Below are 26,871 nucleotides of genomic sequence, written 5' to 3' on the forward strand. Positions count from 1 at the left end.
CAGAGTTTCACAGCTTCAGCTGCCGCTGTGTGACCTTTGACCTGTGGCAGGCTCATACTTTCCTCTGTTAGCCAGTCAATTTGGCAAACAACACGGGAAGACGATACCAGCTTCATTACTGTCAGCGCTGAACATAATACCTCTAATGCTTAGTGTCACTTCCATATGAGGATAACAGGGAAGCTTTAATTAGAGGACGCCATGGCAACAGTGAACACAGTTAGGTTAGCGACAATGAACTGAAACAGACAGCTTCCAATTTACATGGGGATCTCTCATTAGTTAACTGTTAGAGCTGCTGTTAAGATGTTTAGCGTGTTTACAGTAGTCTGGAAGTTTTTGTCCTTCAATGTCCCATATGACGACACAAGAAGACAATAGCGACTGGAAATCCAAACAGTACACTTCTATAACTTAGTTTAACATTATTTTCACTTCTCAAAGGTTGGACTTCAATTCGCTTAAAAGTGTAAACTTAAACATGGTGATTTAATGTTCTTTTCCACATGCTACCCTGAGCAGTCAGAGGAAATACTAATATTACAGAACTGGACAGTTCTATCATAATAACACAAGCAAAGCCTTGGGAAATGAAAATGAACCTGGTGTAAACATGCCAAAAAACCTGAAAATGTATAATATGAAAGTCAACCCCCATAGAACTCCAAGTAAAAATGAACTTTACAGCAGAAATAATCATGTTTTGAAGAAAAAAATTGTTTTGGTTCCTAGTTTCCCAATTTTTGACATCTGTGTTGGATGAGTTTTTATATAACTCACCAATGTTTTGTATTAAGGCTTAAAGTTATGTGTAGTCTAGGGTAAATATGGTTGTAGTTTATAAAGTTTACCACTACGTAATTACAACACCACAGTGTCGGCATACATTTGCTATTTTATCTAATGTTAGCATTCATTCAGTACTGGTTTGCATGGTCTGTCAGTTAGCCTGCTACATAAGCTAGTTAGTGCTAATCAGTGTGTTTTACTCTCCCACTTTCTAGCACAAGAGAACATATTAACATTTATAAAGTATCCAAAATGACTTATTTTTCAATAGTAGTGAATTAGTGGTGGTATTAGTTTCACTCTTCCCTCAGACATTAAACTGGTTTAGAATCATACACATCATGAACAAATGTTGAGGTTTATTCAAGCTGATCTAGAAGAAAAACAGAAGGTAAACAGTAAAATTAACCCAAACTGTCACAACAGTGCGTTATTGTTGTGATTAATGTTAATGTCTGCACTTACTTGAACAATTCTTTGTCCAAACAGAATGGTTTAGGAAAATTGGGATAGATTTCTGACTGCATTTTGCTGCTCATCATAAAAGGCAGAAAAACTAAAACAGGTGCGATTGAAAAGGGAGATTTTCACAACCATGCCACATTCTTTCATGGTTTCTTTGCATATTTCCTGTGAGATAAAGTATTAAATACAGCATCCTATGCTAAGAATATAACTTCATTGTTTTTGTTTGCTTGACAGTAATGCTTTGTCTTTATTGATCAATGACTTTAGCAAAACACATAGTTTGCTAATGTCAAGAAGTATCATGGGAGGTGTTTCTACCACCATCGCCAATGGAAATCTATTTGAGTCACATTTACAGACAAAATAATGTATTAAAGTCTAATTTGCATTGTGTTTAGTGATTTATATTTGCTTTTTGTCATTGTAATTCGTTAGACTCAGGTAACGTTAGCTAATGATACGACCAAATGAAATGTTACAATGTGGAAAACTAGATTTTTCTGAAACATAGACTGTCCCCTGATGGAGGAATGGTGTCATCAGACAGTTTTTCTTAAAGGTAACATTTATCCAAAGCCGTGCACCAGTGAACACTGATTCACTCCCTGTGCATCAAGGGCGTAAAGGATTAGCTCCAATCTGCATAATAAACGGGCCAAACAAACAAAATAAAAGAAAAAAAAAAGAAGAAAAGTAAATAAACCTTGAAGCGAGTCCTTGTCTGCCTCTGTCCATTTGTATGTACACAGTTTATTAATCAATATTTGTGGGCCATAATTACAGCTGTTTTCCTTGTTGGGAGGTAATGGAGATTAATTAGTGACCTGCAACAAATTCTGTATGTATGAAGGGATAATGAGCAACGCTTTATGCTTTAATTTTTAAGTGATATGCCAAGTCATCTGAGAAAGTGGGGAATTAACTTAAGACTTTTTAATAGTGTTTTTTTGTTGTTGTTTATCTGTCTTTGCCCCCAACCCCCACCGGCGCCATCTTTGCGGCAAAAGTCTCTCAAGCAGCAGAGGAATATTGAAAACGGCCGTCGCAGTGGGACTTCACTTTATTTAAGGAAAACTCTCAAGGATTTAAAAAGAAAAAAGGTCATACACACTAAAAGCAACACATACACATATCATTACACTCTTTTAATGTGGTTCTTTATTGTATTTCAGTCACCTTTTTCTCAGTGTCACTCTTCTCTTTCTAATGAAACGATTTTTGTGGAGTTTTACCGTGAAAACAGGGACAAAGGACACATTTGGTCAGGCACTGAACAGCTTGTAAACTCCCCTGAGATGACTTTGTCTCATTTATGAACAAATGTGTCATTAAAACAACATTACAACAAAATCAGTAAAAGAACTGAAGATGCTTGGAAAAAAGTGAACTACACACATTTATAGAACTCATTTGTTGTTGTATTTCACATCTAAAGACCAAAATTGTCACCTTGTGAATTTATTTGGATCAATAGGAAATCTAAAGGGTTATTCTGAAAAGAAGAGAAGCGCTTTTTCAGTCTTAGAGCTGTAAAATCATGACTTCCATTGTACAGGATGTAGATGTTGACCTTTAAACATCCACACTTCACACAGAACCAGAAAACTAGGATTAGAACAGAAAATGTGTGACGTCCAAATGCATTTTAAAGGGAATATTGTCAACATGTGACTGAAACACAAGCTGAATTATATTCTCAGATGAAACTCTAACCCTAAAATTGTACAAAGCAGACCAGATACACTCATCCAGCAAGTAAATATGTTGGACATTATCATTGTCTTCTTCTAGTGTTGTGTGTGTTTGTAATAATAATGTTCAAATTTCCATTTTGTTTCAGAGAAAGTCTTCAGCCACATATAACTTCATGTAGTTTGGGTTGTATTTCAGGCACACTTGGATGCCCCCCCATCTATTTGTTTGCTAGTTTGTTTAGTTTTTCACTTCATTTTCTTCATTTTCGTTTGGTTTTTAACGTCCACTTAGGAGACTACAGGTCACAGTAAAACATGAACATTTTTAACCATAACATTTTTAATTTTTAGTCTACATTAAAAATGTAAATGGACCAAAAAGACACAATAGGAAAAACTATCAATGTCAGTGGGACTTATTTATATTCTGTGACTTATTTTAGACAAACAATATATGTTTTCACACCAGAATCTCCAAAAGTCTCCAATAACTATAGAAAAAATTGATAGATTTGTCACTAGTCACTTTTATAGAATCTTTATAGAGTCTTTTATAGTCTCTAGAGGGACCACTAAATACACCAGTTGGAAACACTGACTTTTACAGCTACAGACAGACCATGGGTTTATATAACTGTGAGAAAGAAAATCATTTGGTGTTATTTAGAGGGACAATGTGTGTGTTTTAATGTTTGAGATAGTTTTCAAAAATTGTTAAAAGTTTCCCAAAAAAATTTCAAAGTAGCTAAATATGTTGCTAAAGTAATCTGGAAAGTAGATAAATATAGCAACAAAAGTGTTAAGTTGGCATCAATGCTAAGAATGATCATAGAAACCACAAAACGTCCATGAAGTCATAAACATCTTACTTTTGCCAATATATTCATTACAAGGCCTAGATTCTCCATATTTTTTTTGCATCATTGTGTTTAAGTTGCATTTTAACATTATTGTTATTATACATTAATTAATTCATAAATGTATATTGAAGTAACATTCTCATTATATAACATCTGCACTTTCTGAAGCCAACAAAAGAAATTAAATGAATAAATCTGTAATCCAAATCCATTTCAGTAATATTTTTTGTGTTGTGTAACTCTGGACTGTGGAGGACTAAAGACAAAAAGTAGAAAAATGAGGTCTGATACAGTCATTCTGATCTTGTACTTCCTCTGTTATAACCCTGATCCTGAAAAGCATGAATTAAATTCCAATTAATTAATTGCTTAAGTTGCAGTTCTAATGTTTCTACCACTGTATAAAACATATCATGTCATATTATATCATATAATATCATATCAGTCTGTGAAAAATAAGGTAAATAAACAGTAGTGAAAAAAGTATCCAGATTTATTTGCTTCTATACAATTAGCAAGTAAGTAAAAGTCTATTTTTATAGCGAGAAAAACACTTTAAAGAGAGAACCACAGATCACACATATTATTAGCATTATTAGTATTAAAGTACTAATACTTGCACAAACATACTTGTAAAATGGTGATTGTACAGTAAAATTGTCCCTGTTTTGGTAAGTGTTTTGATGTTTTGGTCTCATTTCATGTTCATGCTCCATTCTACTGCTGTTCATGGTTAATATTCAGCTCATTGGGACTATGTTATAAACAGATGGTAGTTTAATCTACAGCAGTGCATCATATTCTATCACATCAACATACGCCTATGGATAAAAGCTTTGTAATGACACAAATTTACCCATTGCATAAATGTGATTTATGTTCCAATAAAAGTCTTTGAAACGTACAAAATGCATATATGGGGTAAGGTTGCTGTCAAAATATTCATGTGGCTAAGATAGAAATGTGTGCATATTAGTTTATAGTTGTGCAAAAAATAAATATTTGTAAAGTCTTGAATGAGTTCAGTCGTACATAAAATGTGTTGTGTGAATTTTATGAGCAGAGGATACATCGATTCCACAGATAGTGTACGTGTTCAGGTTCCTTCTCCATGGTCAGAACAACGTACAAATGGTTTGACCTGACCTGATTTCGTTCTCTCACTTCGTCAGCCATCTTGCATAGTGATCCTGCCTTGATCTTGCCGCGGAAAGGGAACCTGAACTCACTCTGTGGATTCAATGTATCTTCTGCTCCATAAATAATGCCTGTGAAGTGGTGACTTATTTTTGACAGTAGAGTCACGTTGGTGAATTCGTAATCATGATGGAGAAAGCGCAAGTTGCTAAAGTTGCATTTCGTGTCTGTAATTGTTGATGTCAAAACTTTGTCATTCATATTCTGACATATAAAATACACACAATACATTTAATATATGATTGAACTCATTGAAGAATTTACAAATATTTCTTTTGTGCACAGCTATATTTATTTTTGCACAGCCACAAGCTAATATGCACGCATGTCTGTCTTATGCACGTAAATATTTTGACAGCTTCCTTACCCCATACTTTTAACTTTATGAAATATCTGGACAAAAATAAATAAATAAATAAATAAATAAATAAAAAATGAGTGTCACTTTCAATTTTCGGCTTTTTCATAATGCAAACTCAATTCACCCTAAACAAAATCAACACATTTAAAAAAAAAAAAAAAGAAAAAAAAAAGGATCTTCACTGAACTGACAATTACACTGAAGCTGTCAGAGAAGTGCAGTGGAGTAAAAAGTACAATATTTGCCTTTGAGGAGTAGAAGTATAAAGATGCAGGAAATGGAAGTCCACTCATTTTTCCTCTGAACACTCACAGATACTGTGGTAAAAGTAGAAACACTGACTCAACTTTACAACAGTGACAATTCTTCTGAAATGTCCAAGTATAAAAGTTCTGCCGGCTTGTGTTGTGTGTAAAATACAAAGAACCTCATGTCATAATTACATAAAGTGAAGACTATTAAACCAGGTTCAAACCAAAAACAGTAAAAAGTAATGAACACTGAATAAATCACTTTTCAATTTCCTCATGACACTTGTTCTCTGTCATTTTCATCTTTTTGTTGAATGTGAAATGCGCTCATTGATTCACCAAGGAATTGTCTTTTCTATTTGTTTTTTCCCCCTTCATTTAGGTTAAAGAAAGTCTTACAGTTGTGAAGACATAATGATAAAGTAACAAGGTAATGGGTCTGTTTTATGCAAGTCTGCACTTCAAGCAGTGTATTATTTCAACCCTTTTCAGGATTTATATGTTTGTTTTAGTCTGATGTAAAATACATTATCTTATTTTATCTTGTCTTAAACGTCAATAACGTTAACATACACCATTGTCATGGACGTTACAGTCAGGCTTAAAACAGAAAAATAAGGGTAACATACATGTAATATAAAACTAAATTAAGGAAAAGGGCACATCCATTTTCTGTGTTTTACATGTGGCTCCAGAAAGTTAAATGACATCAGTCCAAACAAGACCTGAAACAATTAATTGACTGACTAGAAATCGATTTAAAAAGATTTGATTCCAATTTTCCTGAATTAAAGCTGTGGTTTTTTTTTTTTGAATTTCACTGTCGCTAAACATTGGTTCCACTGCTGTGTTTCACACCGACACTTATTGTGATGAACATGACGTCAGGATCAACACAAAGTTGTATGTTCATTCCGTCTTAAGTTGTTAGTCAGTTGGATCCAAATATGTTGAAGACTGCAGTGCACATATTGTTTGTAGATGTCATTTGACTTGTTTGTTGTTGTTTATATCTATAGATGTTTTTTTTATATACTTTTATATTGTTGTTAATGTTGTTGTTATTTCTATATAGATATTTTTTTTTAAATATATGCTGTAACGTTTATATTTTTTGTGGTTGTTTCAGTTGTTTGTCATTTTTAGACATGTCTGTTTCAAATTTCTACTTTTTTTGGCCTATTCAAATAATTGCTTCATCAAAACAAATTTAAAAAAAAATATTGATAGATTAATCGATTACAAAAAGAATCGATAGCTGCAGCTCTAGACATCTGTGCTAAAATGTAGGAAGTAAAAATTATCAGGAAAAATGAAATACTGAAGAAAGGCCAGTACAGACTGTCATGAGAAGTCTGAGAATTCATTCAGACAGGAGAAAAAATGAACAAAACTTAAGTTTCCAGCTCATGCTTTACTACTTCTGTTACCCAGAATCCTCTTGGCAAACACTTCTGCGGAGAGAGTGTGTTTTGTCTGTGTGTGTGTATATTTGTTGAAGCACAAACTACACTCGGGCATCTCTTGCCCTTTTCCTGAAGAAACTCAAAAAACGTCTGATCCAAGTTGTGTGACAACAGTTCCTCCGCCGTGCATTCCCCTCCACAAAAAAAAAACCCTTCCAGACCCCTCCACGCTCCTATTGGCTCTGTACTACTGTGACGTACCCTCCTCTAGTGTCTCATTGGCTGCCTTCACCGCCCGTCTGTTTGACTGACATCCCCTGGGCCACATGCTCCGCCCAGTGGCAGCGGACTCTATTTGAGTGGGAACAGCGGATTGTTGTACATAGAGCCGGTTTAGTGTCGTCAATGGGAAGCACACACACGCGAGACGGTGGCAAAGCGAGTCTAGATTGAATCCACGGCAGCAGCGGCAGCGGTAGCGGCGGTTCCACCATGCTCTCCAGGTCCATTCCGTGTCTGTGGATTACATTTTGCCTTCATTTGTGCTGTTTCGTGGACGGCGGCGACGCGCAGAACGCGAAGGAAGGTAAGTTGGTAAAGTTTGGAACGCATCCTTTTACACGGACGGAGAGGTGTCCAGATCCGACGGACGGTCATGGAGCTTTTTATGTCATTTTTAAACCCCGACAGTAGAATGTGTCGGCGAGTAGAGGCCGGTGTTCGGGGTGACAGATCCGGACTGGTCCCGGAGACTTTTTCGGGGTTTTTACGCACGGATTACGCAGCGTCTTGTTATTTGTTGTTTTTTTTTTTTCTCTGTCGTGCGTTATCGGTCACGGGAGAAGTAGCCCCCCCGTTTAGGTATAGATTAACAATCCATCAGGGCTAAACTATGAGCGGATCGATCGTCCCGGCAGCGGCAGCAGCAGCGGCGGCGGAAGGTGCCCGCTCCGGCCGCCATCCGTACGGGCGAACGCAGCGGCAGCAGCGGCTTCATACGGTTCATGGTTTCTCCAAAGTGGCCTCGTCCGTTTTTAAAGCAAATACAGCAGATGGACGGTGTTCTGTCACCTGCCTCAGACGCACAAGTTACCTCTCATCTTTAAAAGGGACACGAGAAACACTGAGCATTCATAGAACTCCAAAGGGAATTTGGCACTTTTCACTCATTTAAATAAATGACATGAATGCGTAAAATACAGAACATGGCACACAATGTGTTGATTTATTTTTGAGTGTATTACCAACCGGAGCGCGTGTGGATTTTCATTGTAGATCATCGTGTTTTATTTTTTAATGTGGATCCATGGTCATCACACATTTTCTTACTTAACCTTTTTGAATTTCTGCGTTCCTTTCTTTTTCTCTGCGTTCTGTCTCCGTCTATGTCTGATGATGTTAAACATAATTAAAACAACTTAATTTTAAACGCCGCACTTGCCGTTTTGCGCCTTAACGTAATAAAGAAATAAAAATAATAAAAAAATGTACTAACACGGCCTTGTCTCATAATGACAACCTCTCCCACGCCGTCCGTTCCGTCGTTTCTTGGCTTGTCTGGAGCTGAAAATATCCCCAGTTTCAGCGCATGGACGCGCGTTGGGCACCGCTTTGACCTTATCGGATCAAAATGAGTTGTAAAGAACCAATGCGCAGGACAGGCAACGGAAACGCGAGGAAAGCCAGTGCGTAAAAATGAAAGGCTCCAGTCTGAGCCGCGGTTCCGTGTCCAGACGGTTTTATTTGGTTTTTTTTCTCCCTGTCAGTGTCTCCAAAGTTCATCCGCAGACATGTAGACCTGTCTGTCTGCTGCGGCGTCTCTCCGACACTTACTGCGTGTTTTTCTTTCTTTTGCCTTCGCTGCTGCCTCTAGAAATTAGGTCACGGGTGTATATATACTATATAAATGTGCGGTGTGTCAGTAATACCCAGTCACCGGTTCCCTCCGGTGAGATTTAACCACCTGCCTCTCGGTTCTTCTGTCACTAGTGATTCTGCTGGACTCCAAGGCACAGCAGACAGAACTGGAGTGGATCTCCTATCCTCCCAATGGGGTAAGTAGTCTGCACAATCCCTGCATCACTTGCAAAAAAAGAACAAAAAAAAAAAAAAAAAAGCACCTCTGAATCTATATATTTGTCCCCACGCAGCTGTCTGTGATGCCCCACATCTGTGATAGGAATACAAATATTATATTCAAGTAAGAAATATACATATGGATAAGAAGAAGTTGTGGTTGAGTAAAAGATAAAGTGCTGTTTTCAGCTGTAAACTCTCCTGCCTTTTGACATTCAGAGCACAAAGGCCTGAAGCAAACCACTTGGTAGTCTGATTAAAAGCAGGGGAGAAACTTTTTAAATAAATAATGCCAGGAAAGGCAGATAAACTGAGCACAATCATTCTTTAAAGATATTTATGTTCGATAAAAACAAACCAGTAATCTCCTTTTCATTCACTGTTTTACCCAGACTCTATCCTATTTCTGACTTTTGCCAGTGGTTATAGGACTCTATGTCAATCCATGCGTAACTTCAAGATGGTTCCTATATAAACGTGGTCGTCTTCTTCTTCTTCTTACAGTGGGAAGAGATCAGCGGCTTGGATGAAAACTACACGCCGATCCGCACATACCAGGTTTGCCAAGTCATGGAGCCCAATCAGAATAACTGGCTTCGGACTAACTGGATAGAGAAGGGCGATGCCCAGAGAATATTTGTGGAACTGAAGTTCACCTTGAGGGATTGTAACAGTCTACCCGGTGTGGTGGGAACTTGCAAGGAGACGTTCAACTTGTATTACCAGGAAACAGATTCGGAGGTGGGCAGGAGCTTACGGGAGAACCAGTATGTGAAAATTGACACGATTGCCGCTGACGAAAGCTTCACCCAGGGCGACCTGGGCGAGAGGAAGATGAAGCTGAACACAGAGTTGCGTATAATCGGGCCCCTGTCCAGGCGGGGTTTTTACCTGGCCTTCCAGGATGTCGGGGCTTGTATTGCGTTGGTCTCTGTCAAAGTCTATTACAAGAAGTGTTGGTCTATCATCGAGAACCTGGCAACGTTCCCAGACACCGTGACAGGATCAGAGTTCTCCTCGCTCGTGGAGGTTGAGGGCATGTGCGTGAGCGACGCCGAGGAGGAGGCCGACAACTCTCCCAAGATGCACTGCAGCGCCGAAGGGGAATGGCTGGTGCCCATTGGGAAATGTATATGCAGAGCTGGATTCCATCAAAAAGGAGACGCATGTGAACGTGAGTGGTTGAGCTTCCTATTTTTATCACATGGGGTTGGTAGCAGTGGATAAGATTTTTCTAGGCTGTTGTTTCACTTTTAATATAAAACTGAAGGTGCCAAGAATAAACTGTGTTGGAGGAAGTGTTCAGAAGCTTTCCTCATATGAACATATCCAAACAGGAATGAAAAAAAGTAGAGGTCGACGGATAATGAATTTTTAGAGGCCGACACAATAATGACAGTTCACAGCAGTGTAAGGCTGATTGCTGAGTAATCACCCAATATCACCCCATCCACCTTCTCTGGAAACAAGTTTGACATTGACAGTTCGACTTTATTAGCTGCTTTGAACATCAAACTAAAAGTAATAAATCACAACCAACCCTAACCCTGAAAAGTCAATTAATCTAAAAGTCAACATCAAAATGTCGTTGGGAGTGTTTTTATTTTCCCACACTGTTGAGAAGCGTAATGTCAATAATTGGCCAGAATCTATGACAGTTTTTGCCAATATTGAGTAATACTTTATGGCAGATAGTGTCCTGTTGGTGCCCAAAGGATTTAACCACTAAACGTGAAAGAGCTGCATTCAAATCCTACTTCAGTAAACACGCAAATGAAAAAGCACCAAAATATAGTTAAAGCATTGAAGTGAACTCCTGGTCTGATCTCAGATACATTATTATATATGATATTATTAAGCATCAGTGTTAAAGCAGCATATTCCTGTTCAGAGCAGCTGGAGGTTGAACTACTTTTGTGTCCAGTTTTACTACCTAAGAGGAAAGAAGAAAAACAAAGTTACCACACGCAGATCTGCAAAAAATCATACATATTGTACCAGACTGCAAAGGTTTCAATTTGTGGATAATGTGGTTTGATCTTTATATATATATATATATATATATATATATATATATATATATATATATATATATATATATGTGTGTGTGTGTGTATTTCCACTGAAATGAAATGAAATGTGATGAATTTATACGGGTGAGAAGACTCACTTTGGTGAAGCTTTTCAGCCTAAATGTACACCACTGGCATTAGAAGACAAAAAAGTTGGAAACCACCACTTTAATCTTTAACAGTGTGAACAGTTTGTTCCGTTCTATTATCGATTGTGTCAAACTGTACAAATGGACTGGAGTCAGACATACAGTATTCCCTCTAAAGTGGAGTAAGATTAGGGATAAAACCTTAAGTAAAATAAAACCAAAATACTCTTATCTCTAATTTTTACTTTCATACAGTACTTGAGCTAAAGTACTTTTCACTGAAAATAAACTGGGAGCAGATTTGATTATGCAAAATGGGTAAATGATGATTAAGCGTCATTGGCTGAATACTTGTGTTGGCAAATGGGATTAAAGCGGCTGATCTGACAGCAGCAAAGACGGGCGAAGCATCGAGGCCAGACATTCACAGTGTAATAATTGGAATCCCTGTTAATTGATTACGAGGCTCTTAATTTCTAGCACCAGTTCTGTTGACTCTGGGATTAAAGAATAACTCGAGTTGAGCTTCTCATCTTGTGAACGCTCCGTCCTTCTGGCTCTTAACCAAAATAATCAAACTATCAGAATGTGCAGGTCTTAGAGGAAGTCCGGGCCAGCTTTGGGTATCTGTCTGCGCTATGACCCTGACAGAGAAAGAAAAACAAACCGCCGCCGCTGCCACCGGCCATACTGTGGCGTTTCAGCCCGAGGATATTTATGACGGAGCCCAACAGGAAGGACAAATCGAACATCCAAGAGGCTCATTTTTGCAGGATTGCGCTGCTGCAATTAACAATAACCTGCTTCTTTGTGTCAACTCTAAACGCTTCGGGGGATTATTTTCAGTGGCCACCTGACTTGAAAGATAAAAATCACTGTGGATTAAACAGGGGTGACTTAGGTCATACAACTTAAGTGGCCTGCCTTGTCAGCCCAGTGTTTTTTGTTTTTTTTTTGTTTCCCTTGCAAAGTGGGCAACCTCAATCTAAGCAGCTTATGAGGAGCAGCAGCCAGTAATAATTGAACGGAATGCATCTAAGAACAAATTAGTGTCCCTGGCAGACGAGCTTTTATGCCACGCTGTCATCCATTAGGGACCCCACCAAGGGAGGGGTGTTAATGAAATATATTAGGCCATGTAATTTAGAGCAACACAGTCTGCCTGGAGTCGTGCTCTGTCTCTAATGTTAGCAGGCTATCGCTGTTTCAACCCCAACCGAGATCCCTTTTATTGTTCTTGTTGTTTTAATATGCACAGAACCACTCGTGGCCTTAGGTGGGAAAAGAAACCTCTGTTTATTTTCACGGGAAGACTGATGCAGCCGGGCTTGTCAGAGTAATTTTAGCTTGCTTTTATTGTCATGTATCGATGCAAAATGATCTGCATCTTTTCTATTAATTAATCTGTTCATATGGCGACTACAACTAATACCTATAGATAAAGGCAGCCTGTTAGGTTGTGTGAAACCTGGAGAAGAAGAAGAAGAAAAGGAGGAGATGCCTTAATGTGTATCTGGATCAGATTCTTGACACTGCACCTTTATGAGCTTTATCTCCACTGAGGCATGAGAAGCCTTTGTATTAAGGGGTAGTTAATCTAAATAAAATGAGAATGACGGTGCACCATCAGCACTTCTTCCACCGGCTCCACTGACATTAAATTGTCCATTCAGTAGTTTCCCCAAGAACAATCTAAAAGCTATTCAAAGTATTTCTATCACCTCAACAGCAGAGCAATAAGTCCAAGTGGCTGTGACCGTTAAAAATGCAACATCCTGCCTTGCCTGGACTTCGGACCGGCCTGTCTGCGCTGTAAAAATACATCTTCTTCAAGTGAGGTTATTTCCTCTAGTGGTGCCTCCCTGGTCACCTTTTCAACACCTTCCACAAAGAAGTTAATAAAAAGTAACAAAACACATAAAGGTGAAAGTTTACAACTCCAGATGACTGCACTTAAACGTCGAACAAGTACATGTGGGTCGCCCTCTTTGGTTTCCATGAAAAGAAACAGAAGTAGTTGGTAGAGGAAGTGACAAAGACTGGTGTCTCAGAATTAAGGAAAACTGATAAAATAGGAAAAATAGGCTGAGGTGCATCCATATGTATTTAAGAAGGGAAGAAGACTCATCAGTCCAGTATTTAATAAATGTACAATTACTGCCAATCTAACTATTGGCATCAGTGGAAAAACTAAATGTTGGACCTGAGAGTGTCTGAATAACAGGTAACAGAGAAAATGACATGCTACTATAAATGCTATTTGTCAAATTAAAACGAATGCAAATGCTGAAAAGGGTTGAAGTACAGACTTGCATAAATGAAATAATTAAGTAAATTAGTGATTAAACAGTTATAATAATTAAGATAATGATATATGCACTATTAGTATTCAAAAATTATTTATAGTCTATATCTCTTATAGTCTGTTAATGCAGTTTCAGTGGTTAAATGTAATAGATAGGCTAAACATGGTAAAAATTTGTTAAGCTTATGGATAGAGTGGTTAAAATGTACACCCAAATATGTAAAATATCTAAGAGAAAATATGACTTTATTGATCCCATCATGGGGAATTATTATTTATATTACTTGTTCTGTACATACATGCATACATATATATTATTTACATATTTGCATATAGTTGTTCATGATGTTGATACCGACATGATAATGTATGAAAAAATAGCTCAAAGATTATGCTAATGTTAAAAGTACATTTATATGGAAAGCATTTAAAATTATATATATTATAACGGTCCAGGCAAGCAGAGTTTGTGAGGAAAAAAATAAGCACTTAAATGCTAAAATGGACTAAATAGGTTGTTCAAACTGTAAGTGAACATAATTAGACTAGTAGCTGAAATAGCCTGATGTTTGTAAAAGACATTGTAACACCAGGTAATTTCCATGTTGATATAATTATTGAGCTGTATTTAGGAATTTTAAAAATATTATAAAATTATATTAGAATTATTATTATGTTCCAAATGAGCAGAATTTATCAGGTCAGTGAAGGTGCGATCAGCAGCATATGATCCTGTGCTGTTGTTATAGATTTTATCTCCTGACACCTGACAAGATGGTAAAAAAAAAAAATACGACTGATAATTTCCAACATATTTTTTTTACTCTAAAGCTGAGTGAAGTATTGAGCTGGAGGGTGGAGGAAGACTTGAGCTGTCACTCATGTCATCTGAGCCCCCCCTCCCCATGTGGATGCAAAAACGTGTTGTGATCCACTCATTCATCACCGTCAGCGATGAGGGACCCCTTGTCTTTCACATCTATGCCCCCACCTCTCCCTCCCCCTTTCTCTCTTTAACTCTTTGTGTGGCAATCTGTGGCAGTAAATGTGGCTCTTCTTCTCCAGTGTCCGGCTGCTGAAAAAGGCCAGTTGAAGTGTCCTCACAGCCTTGCGCTGCCTTCATTTTGCGAAGAAGTGCGTGTTGTGAAAATAGCAGCCATTCATCGTCCGGGTCCTGTTTAGCGCTGGCTACTGGTTGCACTGGAGCCACAGAGTCGTTTGGACAGAGAGAGGGCCCTTGTGGGAGAACAGTGGCATCTTTGTTCCGCTCAATCCCGGGAATGTATGTTGTCCGATTTTGACACATCGCATCATTGTGCCGCTAAGTAACCAGTGCCTGAGAAATGATTAACTGTTGACCCTCACCCAAAAGACAGGAGAGGCCTCTATGTGGTGTAAAACAGATAAAACCAGGCGGCATCTCGCTGCTATCAGCCCATGCTAACAAGAGAATTAATGAGAGGATACAGGATCCTGTAGGCGCTGGCACCATCCATCTTAACTGTCAGGGAGTTGGACAGAAGTTAGTTGGAGACTGATTGATGATTGAGCCCTTTGGGGAAGGGGCCGAGCCGTCGGGGTCTGACCACGACAGCTAAAGTGTATGATAGCCACCAGGCGGCCTTTGCAGCCCCCAGATCCAGATCCAGATCTAGGCCTGGGGGAGACGGCTGCACTTAGCATTTCAAATGAAGCCAGGAAGCCAACAGTCAGGAGGTCTTCATACATCCTGACGCTCCCTTGATTGATAAGGAGTGAGTTTAATACACCAAATGACTGTCTTTTACGACAGCTCCACAGCTTCATTATGCAAATGACAGGTGTGCTTGGAATCCACAGGAGACCCAAACGGACCTAAATCACTCAAGATGGAAATAAATTGGTGATGGATTGGAGCTTGTCCTGCCATTGCCAGTGAATAGCTGCATTCTTCCACAGCCCAGGGCTTTTCCTACTTGTTGTCGTGGTCTGGCAGGTAGCAGTCGCAGTCGCAGTCACAGATGTAGTATTCTTTGACCAGGATGTAACTATCAATACAGTTGGCAGTGTCCTGGAATTGATCACTTAGGGGGAGGACTCTGGGACGGGGAAACCAAAACCTCAAGCACTTTAGTCGATGAAGTGATTTATAATGCCAGGTTCTGCAGAACTAATGTGAGTGTTTCATTTGCAGAGGTGAAATCTCTTTACATCTTAGACTGTTGTTGGTTTAAACAAGTAATATGAATACATTACCTTTTTTCAGAATTAAAAATTGAATCTAGAGCTTAATGTAAGTATGAAAATGACATCGGTCGAACCAAGTACCATTTATAAATACTCCACATTTGTAAAGGTGTAAGGAAATATTCATCCATTCCAAATTCACAGTATTGTTATGCTGAGTGATCATTTCTGAAAAATAATATACCATTTTAATAGTTAATATTGAAAAATTTACAGTATGTCGCCTTACTATATAGTATAGCAACATATTACAATCCATCGAAACCCCTTTACCATGGTACGTTTATATCCCAATTCTTTCCAATGCACTTTCTCCAGAATCACACAAATTTTTAGGGTTTTTCTTTTAGTAGTTTCTGTATTTGATGCAAACCAAGCCATTTCAGTGCCTTCGGATGGTGTGTATTTTTTTTGATCAGGCTTTATTTCCACTGTCCAACATGCTTCCTGTAGATTCTATCCGATTACCAACATTAGAGGTTTTTTAGTATCATTCTGCAAAGCCTTGTCATGCTCTATATAGGAGGAAAAAACAATTACAGCAGTGTTTGCAAAGGTGCAGGAAAAGGAACAATGGCTGTTGAGATTACACAAAGAGCCAATAAATTTCAGTTGAAGTACGTAGCACTGAGAGGGAGGGAACAGATGTTGTGTTGCCTTCATGGCTGTTGGATACGACTGTACTCCTGTATGTGGTTCTGTCTAATTCCTCCTCATTAGTAAAGACTAAACCACAGTTCCTTCCTCAGATGAGAAATGGGAGGCCAAGCTGCTTAAAGTTGTGTTTTGGCAAGACGTGATAAAAAGTATTTGTTTTGCTTCCACACCCGGTGCCCCCTTTTAAATATACACTCACAAATGAGATGTAGACGCATGGAGGAGTTGTTTCCACAGAGACAAAGACAACTGGCCGACTACACTGCTTTCTGCTGCTCTGTCAACACATCAGATTAAATGCAAATGCTTCATTTGATGCACGGAAAACTTTCACCAGGACGCCCTTCCTCAAGCGGTTGTAAATATATGTTTCAGTGCTGAATCCATATGAGCCGCACATGAAAGAAGATAAAAGTTTGAACAGATGTGACTGGTTTTTAGATGGTGCTGATTTTAACCCTGTAAGACCAACAACTATTTTTGTCACAACTTCCAAATTACTTTTTTTGTCTTTGTGGAAGTGATATATCACCTTTATTATAATATCATCCTCTGCATTTTTAAGTTTTCACTGTCAATCATTTATTTTCCTATATTTAATTCACTGATCCTGTAGATATTCATAAAAGCTCACAGAAAATTCAAAGGTTATTAGATCAAAACAAAAAATACCAAATTACATTATGCTTAACAAATATGTTTTTCATAACAAATGTTCCCGCTGTTGCCTAGAATAGTTTTGTTTGATTTAGACATTTTTGCACATATTTTTATGTAGAAAATGATTAACCTTTGAAACATTTCTGTGGTTAAAGAAGGATGGGAGTTTCCTGTGTTTAGTTACTGGTAATAGGTTCATGTCTCACCTCTGCTGATAAACTACAGCAGCTGACTCATCCACACATGCATATGAAGCAGCTGATGGAAAAGTTCAATGCGCTCAACTGTTACGGGTGCACAAACCCAAAACCAGTATATAGCCAAAGCAAATGTTTGGGAGGATTTTCTCCTCCATATTCTAGCAACTTCACAATTCTTTGCGCTGAGCCCTTCGAACCCATTCTTTATTTACCGACTTGTATTTCCTACATGTCTTTGCCAGCTTTGTGGGTAATATGGGTTTGGTGTAATGCAGTAGTAGCTTGACTTAGCATAAAGAAAAAACATACAGGCAAAAATTACTTCAGAAACTGAATGGAATGTCTGGATCCAATGGTTCTGAGCCGAACAATCTGTAAAGTACACATACTTGTTTCACTGGGTTTCTTCTTCATCTGGTATAGACAGCTTATAGAGGATCTATAATATATAGACATATGGTATATAGAGACATCTGCACATTTTAGTTTAGAGGTGTGAGTGTAGACACTGATGAGGCCAAAGTTTAAAAGCTTTTTTTTTGAGGGGGGGGGGGGCAAAAAGCAAAAAAAGTGCAAGTGATCAGTATCTAGGTTCGTGGAATCTGACCTGCCAGGCTACCTCGGAGACCTATGTTGCATCACATGAATAGACAAAATCCGAGTAAACATTCCTCATTCTCAAACAAAGGCATATGGTGAGCTCAACTGGTACAAGACTTTGTTAAATCTCCAAAAGGGAGACCCCTGTGGACTTTGCTTCAGATAGCGTTATTTCTAAGGTGACACCGAGGTCCACATATGAGCATGCATGAGGTCAGTGGATATTAACTTCATTTACACATGGCTGCAGACCGGCATGGCACCACAATAGAGGCCTGCCGCATGTGTTTAGTAACGTGAGCGCCCTGGTTGACAGGACACTGTCAAGAAAGAAGATGGATGATCGTGGCAGTTGACCCCTGATCGCCAGAAGAGTCACCTCTCCGGCCCCCACTCCCTGCATGACAAAAGAGCCCCCCCCATGGTGCACTGGCCCTCATCTCCACTTGCACTAACAGGTTCAGACATCTCCATCGATCCCCTCTCCCATAGCTCTTGAATTTCTAAGCTTTTGCCCTTTTTAGCTATCCAAACTGTGGCACAAATGTCGTTTTTTGTAATCGCTTGCTCGCTGACTGTTTGAGAGGGATGTGATCAGACAGGCGAACTCCATGTCTTTGGTGTTGTGAGTCGTGTCCCTTTGGCATACGGGTGAAAGTGATCTGTGACCGGGGGTTTGGGCGGGGGGGGTTCGATGCCCCAGGAAGCAGCAGGCAGAGCTGATCCTATGGGAAGATTCAGACCACTGCCTCTGTACTTCAATCTTCCTTTAAGGAGGAAAATCAATAACTTATTACATAACTTCTCACTTTCCCCACTCAAATCCAGAGCAGAGGAAGCAGAACTTAAAATGTGCTTAGGATGGCTCTGTTGCAAGAAACTCTACTACTTTTTTTTTTCCAGAGAGATGGGTTAAAGTGAAGAGTACTGTGAAAGGAATGCAGGTGTGCAGTCTTTATATAACTAAGGTGGCAGAATAAGCACATTTTCGGAGTGAAATTAAATACTATGTTTAAGTGACATTTTATGAACTGCTGTGTGGTGTGCAGAAGAAATGTGTCGTAAAGCCCTCTAATATTCTGGTTTCTTCATCCAAAAATCAATACTTTTTTTTGTATTTATTTAAATAAGGTCTGTGGACTTGAGCTGACCTGATTACGTCACAATAAGAGGTTTTTTAGGTTTTGTCAGAGTCAGGAAGTGGGTAAAAACATATTACAAATCAAATTAAATCAAATTTTACTTAGATAGCGCCAAATCATACGGTAACAAACGTTATCTCATGACACTTTACATATAGAGTTGGTCAGAACCAGACTCTAAGCCAATTTACAGAAACAAACGAAGCTATGTATTGGTGTGGTCAAAGCCATGCAACTGTCGTGGGCATTTTCACATTTTTGTTCCCATTTACACTTCAAAAATCATTTTCATTTGAAGTTTATTGTCTGCTAACCAAAACCTGTTAGTATCATGAACTTTTTGTCATGGATCTTATTTTCATCTGTAACAGCAAAATCCTTTTTGTCAAAGCAAGTGAAGTGATGCTAACTTTCTAGGTCAGGCTAAAAAACTGCTATTGCTACAATACCATATAGTTTAAACATCCTTTCTACATTGTACTTATAGGCATTCCATAGGTACCACTTAGGATATTTTAACCCTTAAAAAACCTTAAAGATATTTAATTTAATCATCATGTAAATGTTCATAAAAGCTCAGTGTAGATTAAAAAGTTATTGTAACAAATCAATTGACTTCTAGGTTTCTAACAATTTAAAATGAGCAAAACCACTTTGTGTAAAACTTTGATTGATAATGTGTAAGAAAAGCTCCTGCTACAGGTTTTTAATCTGCAGTTACTAAAAGTAATAAAATCTGATGAGATGTCAATCTGAACATTTGCTCAATAGTGACATAAAAATGTAGGCTAAACATAGCTTGATAATGTAAGGTTTTTGTTTTTGTAGAGTAAATCCACCTTTAAGTCCTCCATCTGAACAGGCTTTGGATTTCAGACCAGTGTCTTTGTGCTGGGGGAGTTCCTCAGGGCTCTAGACTCAGCATTGATCAGAGACTGCTTTGACATAGTTCCACTCCTTTCTTTCAGAGCTCTGGGACCAGAGATGTCGGTGTAGTGGTGGTGGGGGTGCAGTTTTGGCGGGGGGTGATGGGATCGGGGATTGGTGAGGGTGGGTCAGGAGAGTTGGTGAACGTTGGCACAGTTCAGAGATAATGCTCAGTTGCTGACGGGGACATTTTCAGTGCTGATTTTGCTTTAGTTGCAGGGGCTTTGGAATCAGTCCGACCTTTGGACCCTCTGCTTTCATCCCTAGAATGCAGAGTCCTCGTCTCATCTCATCCCTTTTAGAGTTGACCACTGCATCCATTAAAAGGCAGCCGTCTGGATGGCCTTAAGGGCCTTCGCTCCTGTTTCCATGCGAGTTAAATGAACTAAACAAAAGACGATTAGACGGGGACATTTTCCATGTCAGTGAGGATCCATTTCACAAAACTCCCTCCACGTGATAACTGAAACAAGCAAAGACCTCTGAGGGAGACTTTACACTCGTGCTCAAATACAGTGAGAGGCTATAAATTCTCTCATGTAATAAGTTTAATCTTTAAATGTCCTTCATTTCCCACCCCCAAATCCACACAGTAAATCAGCCAGAGAAATGAAAAGGGAAACAGGTGTTCAAGTGTGTTGTTTGTCATTTGTACGGCTGTCAGTAGTAACTCTAATGCAGCTCAAACAATTGTCTTTTGGAAGCAAAACATCACATCCTCTGTTTCATTCCTCTCATAATGCAAGCACATACATTGATTCAATGGTCTTGGCTTTATTGTAATCTTAGCTATTATCAAAATTCCAGTTTATGGGTGATGATATTTTATATTTTGCACACAACATCATTCAGTAAATCAGTTGGGAACATCTCTTGTCAAATGCCACTTGAACATCAGGGAGTAGTGCATTTTAGGGGAGTTATTTTCAGTTTTCAGTGCATTTTTAGCAATATATTTGTGTGCATTGTAATGTCATATGATAATGTGTGTAAATTACAGTTTGTGCAATTATGACGATCACAACACAAAACTTAAAATAACTCATGCTGTTAGTAGAAATAGAAGTCCAAGAAATTTTATTTGATCCAGTAGCTACATTGCTCATCAATAACCTCATTATTCTACTTAATCCTGACCAAAACAGTCGATAATGTATGAACAGCTTTGCTATATACACTATAAATGTGTTAGCTTGTGTAAATGCATGACAGCAAACATTTCAATGTTGAAATTCTGTGAAATGTGTCATTTTACTCAGTGTAACACTTATTCATGTAGTTGCGTGTCATGTGTATCTTATAAGTTGATCAATAATAATCTTTAGTGTAGATTTCTATTATCTTAGAATTTGCTTTAAGATAGCTGTAGCTTAAAGTTATTTTATAATGAGAGCAGTCTGAGCCAAATAAAAGTGTAGCTTCAGCAACTCACTGTAACCTCGACTTAAACCTGATAGAGTTCTCAAAAGTCTGCTGTTTTATTCTGACTTGTCCCACTTTTGGAATTAACTTACTGGCTGTAGCATTACTTGTAGCACCCATAGCGTGAGCATTAGCTTAAATATAGTATAACTTAATCAGTGTGTGGCTTTGATCTTTTGCTGTGTACAACCGAGCAGCCACTTCCTTTGGGTTTTCGCTGCTTAGAGGGCAAAGCGCCGTGCCCTCCAACACAGTGTAAGGGAATGCTAATCTTCTCTTTGTTTCTCATGGAAAGCTACTTATCTCCCGCTAAGCACAGGTACCTCGGATGAATGGACCGGTTGTCGGTCTGTGTCGGTCTGTGTCTGTGTGGGTCTGTGTGTGTGTCTGTGTGTGTCTGTGAGTGTGTCTGTGTGTTTCTGTGTGTGTGTAGTACAGCAGCAGCCATTCCAAGTATGTGTGGGGTGGAGGCAGAATCCAGAACACTATGAGATCAGATTCTCTAACAGTCTAAATGGATATTTCTTAGTCTCACTGAAGCCGTGTCCTAGCTTTCCTCTTGTCTTCTGAAGCCCATGGGAGGTTTTGGTGCGAAACTCTAGCTCTGTCCCGTCAACAGACTTCTAAGTAGTTTTTTTTTAAATTTTCTTTGTGTGTTCTACCACTATTTGACAGAGCTAGGTAGACACCTCAGCTCTTTAGGTAGGAGATTAACATGTCTGCGGGCAGAAACCCAGCTGCCGGAGCATCTCTTTCTAGTTAAAAAAAAAAAAAAACAGAGATTTTGAGGCTACGCCTGAGAGTGAAAAATCTGACAAATACCTGCTGCTTTCTTTGTTACTCCTGTGATCACTCCCAAAAACTGCAAATGAAATATGAGAATCCACAAAAAATCTTAAGCATTACTTTAATTCTGGCAAGGAGTACTTTAAATGATGCAAAGCTATAAACATAATGTTCACGAGCGCTGCACTAAGCTTAATAAATAAGTCATGGCTTCCTTCGAGGTGCACTTGATTCCTGCAAAACCTTTGCAGCTATGAAAGTCCACACATCACCCACAAGATGAGATCAGCTGAGCCATCCTTTGGCTTCTTCAAAAAATACATCTGCATTTTTTTAAACCAAGGTCTGCCTGCACTTCTTTAAAATTATTCACAAGATGTACTGCCTCTTACATTGCAGGAGAAAACACCACAGGCTTTAGTCCATAAAAGAGATGCAGCCATAGTTGAGCATGCATAAAATGCCAGTAAACAGAGCCTGATGAATGTCCACGGTGAGGCCTACTATTTATTGAGGCAGAGAACATAAGTCACATCTAATCAGAGCAACTCACACACAGGCCTTAGGCTACATTAATGCATAAGAAATAAGCTCTGTGTGAGCTATTGACATCCTTCTCTATAGTCATAACACCCGGTCATGGTCGCTTATTGTACCGCCTGAAAGTAAAACCCAAAAACATAAAGCAGGGGTTGGGTTCTTAAATAGAATTTCATGGTTGTCTAAATATCCAGCTAGACACAAGGCATTTCACAATAGCTTGTGGAGAATGTTTGTGGCAATATTAACATTGGATTGCAGTCTAATAGGAATGGCCAGACACGATTGAGATGAGTGTGTCTGTGTGTGTGTGTGTGTGTGTGTGTGTGTGTGTGGGGGGGTTGTGGTGAAAGATGACACTTTATGTCTGCTTAGATTGGTCTCAGTTCATGTTGATGTACATACTTTAACTATACTTTCCCACTGTCTGTTTGGTGAAAGATTACTGGAATATGGAATATGTACAGTAGCAACTGGTTCAATATACACATTTGGTAACTCTAACTCTAACCTCCTGTATCTGTTGTCTTTAGTCGTGTATATATCAAAATAATTTAATGCTTCAAACGAGCACAAACCGGTTGAACACAGTAAAGCTGGATCTTTTGAGGGAGGGGGGACTTAGGGTTTTTTTAGCCCCAGAAGAGTTGCTGGGTATGCTTGGCTGCTAATCCAGCCTCACATCTGCTGCACATTTTGGCATCTTTTGTTATACAAAGAAAAGGCATTTGTACAAAAACATCCATGAAAAAATATTCCAAATCAGCAGATCTTTCATGTGCTTCTTTGGCAATCCGGTTACCAGAATAAAACGTCCCTATTGTATGTTTCTGCAAATAATGGACGCTTAAAATGTCAACATTTTTGAGCTGTAAATATGTTTCATATTAACAATTTGCATACATACAGTATATATCAGCACTATAGCATTTTAAGGTTTTATGCTGCTTTTCAGCCAAGTCTCTAGTTATTAGGGCTTGGTTTATTACAGAAAAAGTCTTCAAAGATGCGCTAAAAATTACTCACAATGTATTTCTTCATTTTAAAACCCAAAATCCAACCATGATGGTTTCCAAACCCTAAACCTGAACCAAAGTGCTTTAATTTGGTTAAACCTAAAAACTTCCAGGAGTCGCCGTGCATACTCTCATCTCTGCTGGTACTGGATTCTGTAAATCCACCATCCTACCCAACCACCAAAATACTTCTGACATCTGGGTTGGTTTAAAATTCATATACACATATTGAAAAATAGTGCAATTAGAAATAGACCAATGAATCAGTTTCACAGAATGAGTGGTTCTTGTTAAAGTGGCCTGAAGATAATATTAGGCTTCTGAAGTGGAATTAGGGTCTTTGAAGGGAAAAGAAAAAACTCCTCCCATCCTCATCTTACACAGATACCATCATTTTCAGTGATCCAGATTTATTTATTGAAGTCTTCAGTAAAAAATCAGGTATTGTGTTAAGTTCTCCAGTGCCTAATGAATTTATAGATGGTTTATTTCAGATGTGCATATACATTTTTCATTGTTAATTTTTCTTATCTGGGGAGTGATATTAGCTGCTTTACAGGCTATGCTCCGAACAGCTCATAAAAATGGACTACCAGTAGTCCTTTATCTGAAATTGTATTTATATCTTGGATTCCAAACACAGAAATTACACTTGTAGTTTATATCTGTAGTTTGCATCACATTGATATTATTTTCTTGGCGACAGAGTTGCTTGCTCAGCTAGAAAAGCCTATCAAAAGCCGGTTTCAAAGTGGGGGGAAAAAGCACCATCCACTGTATTTTAGTGTTGATATCTAAACTTTATCATGTAGATGAAAATGGGATTTGCAGCCCTAGTAGAAGGCACACATGTAGGCTGGTTTAGCACTAGATTTCAGAATTAGGCAGACAGAGGGAACGATGCTTGGAGGAAACGTATAAACCACAGGCGACAGGATCCACATCTGACCAGGCCTGTGTTTAGAGATGATATTTATAAAGACATTTTACTATTGGAGCGACTATTTCACAGAAAGCAACGGTGGTTATTTGAAATAAGAAAATAAAGTGTTTCCTTTATGGCGCTTGACCCGCTCCACCTGGCATTCATCAGCGGCGGGTTTGCATGTTGGTCCTGTCGGCTGCTCTCCTCCCTCGGCCTCTTTTATCACTCTAATGGGGTGCTATCTCCAGGCTGCTCTCTCTGGGTCTCCACATCCCTTCACCACGCATTCTTTCCACATCCATCCCGACACATGGGCGGATTTAACACATAATCAGGCCGGACGGGAGGGAAGTTAGAGGAAAAAAAATGGGGGAGGCCCGGCCCTGACAGGACCCATCACGCTGAGACCGAAGTCCTCACGAGTCATTCTCACTCTGGATTTGGCAACCTGCAAAAGATGGAGGGATCCTCCTTCATTACCACACTACAGCAGGATGGAGGCAGAAGAGATGAAGAGATGCTGGATATTCCAGCTGCTCAATGCTTAGACCAGTCGCCTCCACGGTCCGTCGTAATGAGGACAGTAACCTTGATTGGATTTGTGCAAGAGCAAGGGCGGGTTGTTGTTTTGCAGCTTCTCTGACTGCTGAGACAGGGCATCATTTGAAGGTTTTTGATTCAAACACCAATGTTGTGACATTTTCTGACATCTAAAACACAAATTATACTTTCCACATATACTTGAAAGTGTGTATCTTGCTTTCCATGTCCATGAGGACATATGCAAAACTCTTCACGGATGTCCATGTACAGCTAAAAATATATTCATGACCTTGTGGACTTTTCTTGGCAGCCAGAGCTTCTTCAAAACATACATCCATGCTGGCACCTACTTAAGTGTAAATAGAGGACACCAAGAATCAGGGCTGCAAGATATTGGGGAAAAAAACTGGCACTGGAATGTATGTTTTTTTTTTTCCTTCCGTATATGAGATGACTTTAAGAACCCCCCAGGAAATCAGAGTATTGTATTAAGTCTATTTGGATAGAATTAATCTCTTTGGAATAATTTTGCAGTGTGGAACATCTGCATGAAAAATAAAAGGGAAAAAAAATGCAGACTATCTATTCTTGATCTTCAGAGCTGTGTAATTGGTTTCAATGCATTTGTAACATTTTCTCTGCATTTATGGTAATTCTGAGAGAATTCTGCTTTTCTGTTAATCTGTAGGATTTTGAGTAAGTGTGTTTTGCTGCTGAAAAAAATTGATAACTGAAACTTATTACGATAATCTCTTTGAGCTGCTGGTGACTGCAGAAGTCATCTGAACTAGTAATCCTAGATGCAATAGTGAAGGAATGATGCAAAATACAAAGTTGGAGAGCTTTTGGATTATCATGACAAATATGTAACTACTTTTGGTTCATTAAAAAAACAATACAAACAAATTAAGCTATGATGAGCCTCTGCAGTTTAGTAGAAATACAGTAATGGCAAACACTCATTACCAACAAAGTCTGTGTATCCAAGAACCATTAAATGTGAGTAAATCATGTTTTGTCTGACAGACCTCTCTTTTAGATTAGTCACAGAGAAAATCATGCAAGTTTGCTTTTAGCATTAAGCAGCAAGCGAGTTACAGCATGACGAGCTGGAGTTAATTTGCCTCACTTGATGTTACACATCCTGCGGTGTAACTATTGCACATGCAAACATGATGATGACAATGACGCTGAAATATATCATAGCAGCCCAACCCCAGGATGTTTCATAGTTGGTGTTAAAGTTCTGTTGTAACACCACAGATATTTCTGTCGTGACTCCGAAAATATAAAGATTTAATAATCTATCCTATTTACTTGAAAACTTGCAAATCACAAAAGAAAATGCCAGTATCAATTTTGGAACCTAATCTCTCAGCAAATGCACAAGAATAACTTAATAAAAAAGTACTATCATACTATCAACAGAGAAGGGACAGAATTCTTTTTTAGTTTGTAGGGCAACTAATGACTATTTCATAAAAAAAGTCGCTCATGCAGTATTTCACTGCACCACCATTAAGTCCAGACTCTAATTTGGGATGTGATGGAGGCTTGATGCAGTGGTCCGATTCTCCATCAGTAATTAAAAATTAATGCAACTATGGATGGAAAAAATATTATAAACTTTGGTGTGACACGACGTAAGCATTATGTGGC

The 26,871-nt window shown here is 38.7% G+C and overlaps 1 protein-coding gene across 5 annotated transcripts in view; it reads left to right on the plus strand.

Moving 5' to 3' along the window:
• The first annotated feature begins 7,430 nt into the window (after window positions 1–7,430).
• epha7 (eph receptor A7) overlaps window positions 7,431–26,871 on the plus strand; it is a 121,351-nt gene continuing 101,910 nt past the window's right edge. For 4 of the 5 annotated variants that reach the window (XM_030128480.1, XM_030128481.1, XM_030128483.1 and 1 more), the window contains exons 1-3: window positions 7,431–7,612; window positions 9,016–9,080; window positions 9,607–10,276. In XM_030128480.1, coding sequence (XP_029984340.1) covers window positions 7,519–7,612; window positions 9,016–9,080; window positions 9,607–10,276 — 829 coding nt within the window. In that variant the 5' untranslated portion in view covers window positions 7,431–7,518. The remainder of the gene's footprint in view (window positions 7,613–9,015; window positions 9,081–9,606; window positions 10,277–26,871) is intronic. The other variant, XM_030128482.1, reaches the window with a different exon arrangement.

Source organism: Sphaeramia orbicularis, chromosome 24, assembly GCF_902148855.1.
Source record: "Sphaeramia orbicularis chromosome 24, fSphaOr1.1, whole genome shotgun sequence".
Classification (NCBI taxonomy): Eukaryota; Metazoa; Chordata; class Actinopteri; order Kurtiformes; family Apogonidae; genus Sphaeramia; species Sphaeramia orbicularis.